The sequence below is a fragment of the Condylura cristata genome, unplaced genomic scaffold, assembly GCF_000260355.1.
Source record: "Condylura cristata isolate star-nosed mole 26May11 unplaced genomic scaffold, ConCri1.0 scaffold00085, whole genome shotgun sequence".
NCBI classification, from domain to species: domain Eukaryota; kingdom Metazoa; phylum Chordata; class Mammalia; order Eulipotyphla; family Talpidae; genus Condylura; species Condylura cristata.
Window position 1 is genome coordinate 26,241 of NW_004567186.1, and position 6,253 is coordinate 32,493.

General features: G+C 54.9%; 1 protein-coding gene across 1 annotated transcript in view; it reads left to right on the forward strand.

The window, feature by feature from the left end:
- LOC101629438 (butyrophilin-like protein 1) overlaps positions 1–2,731 on the forward strand; it is a 6,508-nt gene extending 3,777 nt beyond the window's left edge. The window contains exons 2-6 of the mRNA XM_012734875.1: positions 810–1,091; positions 1,207–1,407; positions 1,646–1,666; positions 1,753–1,779; positions 2,691–2,731. Coding sequence (XP_012590329.1) covers positions 810–1,091; positions 1,207–1,407; positions 1,646–1,666; positions 1,753–1,779; positions 2,691–2,731 — 572 coding nt within the window. The remainder of the gene's footprint in view (positions 1–809; positions 1,092–1,206; positions 1,408–1,645; positions 1,667–1,752; positions 1,780–2,690) is intronic.
- The last annotated feature ends 3,522 nt before the right edge of the window (positions 2,732–6,253 follow it).

Genomic DNA, 6,253 nt, shown 5'->3' on the forward strand with positions numbered 1-6,253 from the left:
CATGACAGGAAGGTGGGAGGGAGATCATTTTGTCTAGAGAACAGTTTTGGAGTGATTACAATAAATAAAGCACACACATTCCACAACTTTTTAAATGTGAAATATATACATCTATGTATATATCCTCTATATCTGTATCTCTATCTAATCTATCTATCTATCTAGAATGGCACCAAAGATTTTATTTTTAAAAATGGATGGTAGATTCTCTCCGATGGCACAAGGGGTTAAGGCTCAAACTCTAAAGCTATCCGCAGCCACTGCAGCCCCAGTTCGATCCCTGGCCAGGAGCTGACACACAGGGCACAGCAGACCTCTCCTGTCTCGCCTGCTGCTCCCCACAGCAGTGTGTTTCAGTAAATTTGCCTGATCTCCCCACACTATCTCTGGTGTATCCTCACCACCTCTCTCACCTCTAGCCTGTACCCCAGCATAAATAAACAAAATAAATCTTTGAAAAGTATATGGCAGATTTTAATTTATGCTTTTGAATATTTTGGTCCATGTACCTTTTCCACAAGAATTCTCTGAGTTATTATTCCTAACTTTTGTTTCCTGGGCTGTGTTTGGAGACAGATGTGAATTCCTTCTCCTCCCCTGGGGGCACCATCTACACCTGGGGACTTGGGGAGGAGCCCAGGCCCTTCCAGCTTTATGTTCCTCCCTTCTGCTCTCTGTATTGGGGGTCACCATCTTTATCCCCCACAGGGGTTGGCTTCCCACAGACTCCCCAGAATGCACTTGCCAGCCTCCCCTGGGGGTGTACACAGGTGGACTCTGCCCCCTCCGGCTCTCATCTCCCCCTGCAGGTATGGGCTCTGCCCCCCAAGTGCACATCACCGGGCCAGAGGAGGACGGGGTGCGCGTGGTGTGCAGGGCCTCAGGCTGGTTCCCGGAGCCGCAGGTGCAGTGGAGAGACCCCCGCGGTGAGCAGCTCCTGGGGTTCTCCCAGGCCCAGGCCCAGGACCCTCAGGAGCTGTTCAGCGTGGAGACCGCCCTGGTGGTGAGAGACAGCGCTGTGGGGAGCGTGACCTGCTCCATCCTCAACCCCACCCTGGGCCAGGAGAAGGCCATGGCCATGGTCATGCCAGGTCAGCGCTGCTTCCCCTTCCCTGATGGGCCAGAGGGAGGGGCCGGCACCCCAGGGAGCTGGGCTGGGGGTCCTGGCTGTGTCCTGATGGGGTGTCTGTGGGTGTCTGTCTGCAGAGCCCTTCTTCCCCCGGGTCTCCCCCTGGAAGCCGGCTCTCCTGGTCATCCTGCCCTTGCTGCTGGTCTTGCTCCTGGGGGCTGCCTGCTGCACCTGGAGAGAACATTCCACACGGATGCGGGAGCTGCAGGAACAGGAGAGTCTGCACCTGGCTAAGGAGGAGGACAGACAGGCCAGGGAGGAGGCCCTGAAGGACACAGGTGAGGCACGACAGTGGCCAGGGTGGGGAGTGGGCAGGGGGTGCTGGGAGGGGCAAGCGTATGTCTGAGCAGATCCAGGGACATCAGACCAGGTGAGGAGGAGCCCAGAGAGGACAGAGGAGACTGAACTAATCGAGTCTCTAGTTGGAATTTCTAGGACACAGAGAGGCTTGTTGTGGTTTCTGTAGGCTCACAAGGGTGGAGTTTATTTATATATTTATTTTGTTCACTGTTTCAGCTGCGCTCCAGGCAATTCTAGGTAAGCTCTGTCTCCTTCCTGAACTCTCTGCCCCCTCAGCAGACATTCTGGCTCTTAGCTCACCTGTCTCCTGTGTTGCTTTTCAGCCCAGAGGAAGGTCTCTTACATGGCTGGTGAGTGATGCCACAGGGGTCCTGGGTCCCTGTCATCCTAGGCCCAGGGTCCCTTGTCTTGTCTGGCTGAGCTCTGACACATGGCCCCTCCCCTGGGGAGGGAGTGGGAGCTGGTGGGAGCAGCACCCTTTGAGATCTGTGTAGGCTGTGACCCCTGGGGTCTCCTGCATCCTGGTCTCATCCAGCCCTGCCCCTCCCACCATGTGCTGGCTTTCTGGACTGTAATATATCTACTTCTTGGTCAGCACCTGGAAGCAACAGCTGCTCTAAGGATCCATAAATCCTTTGAGACTGTGACCTCCTGCCTCTCTCCCCAAACCGACCCAAGGGAAGTCTGTTCTCCCTCTTTCTGAAGATGCTGATCAGTAGTGATGGGAGAGGAGGGGGTGACCTTGCATGGGCGGGGGTGGGGGCCTTGCCATCTCCCAGAGAGTGTTTATTTCTAGAAATATTTCATCTGAGAAAGGCAGGCCCCTCTCCCCTGGAGCTGGTGTGATGTCCATACTGTGTTTTTATTTCATCTTCCTTTTAATTTCCCAGGAAATACTGAAAATAACAATTATGGACTAATATATACATTAAAAGTACATCTGCCCATTTACTGTTTCTGATGTTGTGCAGCAACACCAAATAGCAGGTGAGGCAGGAGCATTGCAGGCTGAGGGCCCAGAGCCGCCCAGGACTGGCCCAAGCCCCATGGGAGCAGCAGGCAGGGCGGGTCAGTGTGTCCTACAGGCTCCTGACCTGAGCCAGGATCCCCACCACCCCTGTGTCTGCACAGGGCAGGATCTCATGACCCTCAGCCTCTCCCCTCCCCCGAGAGAGTCTCTCCTGCAGAACAGGGGGAGCCCAGGCCCGGGGATCCCACACCAGGTGGCTGTGCTGAGTCTCCCCTGTGTGTTCCCTTCCAGGCTGGAGGAAGGCCCAGCTGTATGCAGGTGAGTGGCCCTGAGGTCTGGGGCACCCCCAGCCTCCCCTCTGCCCCTTCTCTATAAGGGACCCACCAGGATGGGGTGGGACCCTGGTCTCCTCTCACCCTGGAGCCTCCATCTGAGACCTGCAGCCCCTGTGAGCACAGACCTGCCTCCCCCTGCCCTGTCCTCCCTCAGGTCATGTGGGGTCAGGACACCCTCTACCCCCTTGTCCCCTGGTCCTTCCTGTGGGGAGGCCAGTGGGGTCAATGTGAGAGAGACTGAGCAGGATGAGAACTTTGTGGAGCAGGAATGTGTCATCTCTGGAAGATTCCAGACCTCCTGCTGGCCTGCATGAGTCAGTTCTGCTAAGGGTGGGGCGGGGGGATCCTTTTAGTGTGTAGTTTTGTTTCCTGTTTCCTTTGGTTCTCTGTCTCCTCACGCCCTGTCATGTCCAAGCTGGATTTTCCCTGCAGCCTTTTGATTGCTGAGGAAAGCAAATGTGCTTTAGGGCAGGTGTTTGTGGACCCCTGGGTGGCAGGCTGCGAAATAGCTGCAATTATAAGCAAAATCCTGTTTGTGTGTGTCTGCTTATGTTGTGTGTCTTTGTAACAAGATAAGCCGTGTATGACTGTTCAGAACCATCACCTTCTTTTTCTGAATTCTTTGAATTTTTGTGGTCAATGTTAATTAGCTTATTTTTTTAGAGGATAATTATGTAGATTGGAAAAGCACAAATCTAGAAAGGTTGTAATCATGTCCAAAAAGTAGGGGGGACATTTTGAAAGGAAAGTCTATATGGGCAGAGAGAGAGAGACGGGAAGGAGTGGAGGGGCGAGTGGGAGACGCGCCCTCTGGGTGTATCGGGACTGGAGCGGCCAAGGGCGCAGTCTCCACCTCTCATTGGTGCCCGGCAGGTGCTGTCCGAGCCTGAAATGAAATGCAGTGGGGCTTTTTGAAGTATTTCAGGCAAATGTGCACTGAAAGCCATTACTGCGGTGACCTTCTAGTTGAGCTGCTTCTGATCTGAGCTCGTCCCTCCACTGGCCCGCAGCCCCCAGTGTCCAGGACACTGGGGCCTGCAGGGAGGTCGGGGAGCTGGTGAAGGGAGAGCTGGGCCTGGGGGGCCTGAGTCTCTCACCTGCTCAGGGGTTCCATGGTCCTGCACATACCCTGAGACACAGGGAGGGTGTTGTGGGGAGTGGCCTGGCCAGGGGTGTGAGGCCCTCCTCAGGGTCTCCTTGGCCCCTGGGGCTCATTTCCACACGGTGAGGATCACAGACTCGTCTTTACCATCATTCCAGCTTCTGCAGAGTTCATGTCTCTTGTATTTAACAAACAAGATGGAAACGGTGGTATCTCTGAGTGAGTGTGCAAGTGTGGTTAGGTCACATGTTGATACATAAAGTGCACAAGAAGATGTTCCTTGTGTCTGTGAGTGCGGGTCCTGACTCCTCTCCCCCTCTCTCCTCACATGGTTGGGAAACTCCAGCTCTCCCCACGGGCTCTCAGAGTCCTGCTGTGTCTGACCTGAGTGTGGGGAGTGACCTGTCTCCTCCTTTCCAGATAGCTGTGGGGGGGGGGTGACATGGCTTGGGGTGCTGGGGTAGAGGGGCCTGTGCTTCCCATTCAGTCATTTCAGGGGCTCCTCTGGGCCACTGGTCTCAGAGCCTGTGTGGCACATTCTGAGGGGGCGGGGACCCCCGTCTGGTCATCAGGGCTAGTGGGTGACCCTATCCCTGCAGCAGAGTCAGGGTCTGGGTCTGTCTCTGGTCAGCAAACGGATAAACCTCTGGGTCCTCCCTCCTGTTCCTTATTTTGTCCTCCTCTCCCCACCCACATTCCCTCCCTTCCTGCCCCCCAGTTTCCTCTCTCCCTCCATCTCCCCCACAGCAGGTGACACTCCTGGGTCCTCCATCTCCAGGAACATCATGGGACCCTGGTGCCCCCTCAGACCCTCCCCTGACACCTGGGCTGAACATGGGGCATCAGGGACCCAGCTACTGCTGACACAGTCCCCCCTGACCCCCTCACTGAGCAGTGTCCCCCACAGTGTGTCATCTCACATGTCCAGGGCAGACGCCTGAGACCTGTCCTGGGCTCAGTCCCGGTCTGGCAGCTGCTTCCTGCCAGGAGCCACCTCCTCTCCTGGGACTTCGGCCCTGCACTGAGGGGTCCCCACCCTTTGTCCACGCAGCTGCCAGGTGGCCTCTCTGTGCCCTGCTGTCAGCGCATGTGACCCTGAGCACAGAGCGGGGTCCCGGCTGTCAGGGCCCCATTACTGGCTCCTCATGATCCTCAATATCCTCCCTGTTTCCAGGGCCCTCTCTGCCCACCCTGGATATTTATCTTTTCTCTGTTCAGGACACACGTTTACACATTGATGGGACTGGGTCATGGATTATTTGGAACCAGAATTCTGCTCACACAGCTGGGTTTTCCTTGGAAGCTTCCATCTCTCTGGGCTATTGGTGGATTAAGCAGAGGAGCCAATCAATATTTTTGTATTCGTCTCCATGGGGATAATATTGTCCCCATGACCGTGAAATAGTAGAGAGCTGTTGTTACACGGCAACCTTGATGTGACGTGGGTTGGCCTGACTGTGGGTCCTCACCCACGTGTTTAACGTGATTTATAGTAAGACTCACTGTCAGTCACACACAAGGGGTTTATTTACAAAAAAGTGGAGGTGAAAAAAGGAATAATCAAGGAGAAGAGAGGGAGATGAGTTAGTGAATGTGTCCTACCAGTTCCACTGGGCTGAACCCCAAGAGCACACGGAGAGGCGCAGAAAGACCAAACACCCCAAGGCCCACGTGTCTGGTTCCTACCACGCCTGGCTGCTCACCCACCCTCAGGCCCCAGCATCACCCTCCATGGTGGTGACTGGTGGGATTCGGAGTCCTTGGAGTCTTGATCTCTTAGGTCTGGGGTGGGGATGGGGCCCCTAAGACCTGTGTGTGGAGTTTATTCAGGACACCCTTGTCCCACCACAGTGTCAAAAGTGTGGATCCTCTCAGTGTGTGTCCCTGTCCCCACTCTGCCCGTCTCTTTCCCCTGAGACCCCCCATCCCCTCCTGGGTGGGCTGGACCCTCGGCTGCAGGTCCCAAGTCTCCTCATGCATGTTACTGTCACCCCATATGCAGCTCGGTGAAGGAGTCGCTCTCTCTACTTGGTTGTTTTCTGTGACACACCGGCTACTTCAGAAGTAACCTGAGGAGCGCTGTCTCCCAGGCTCCATTCTCCAGACCCCACACACTAGCTGTCCCGGGGGCAATGCCATGGGTCACACGGGCACGGGCTGGTCGTAGCTCTCTTGCCTCTGGCTGAGAGAGAAGCTGCTCCTTGCATTCATTAGCTCTTTAGAAGTACATGTGGTCCCTGACATTTTGATCTTCACAGTTCTTTTTCAAGAAAACCTAGTTTTCTGGATGGGTTTTCTTAAAAAGCAAATTTGGTCAGGTGCGTGTAAAGTCCTTTCTATGTAGTGGTGTCCAGCCTCCAATCCCTAAGTATTGAGCTTTATGGCTTCACTTTCCAGACGTTTGCATCACACATGCC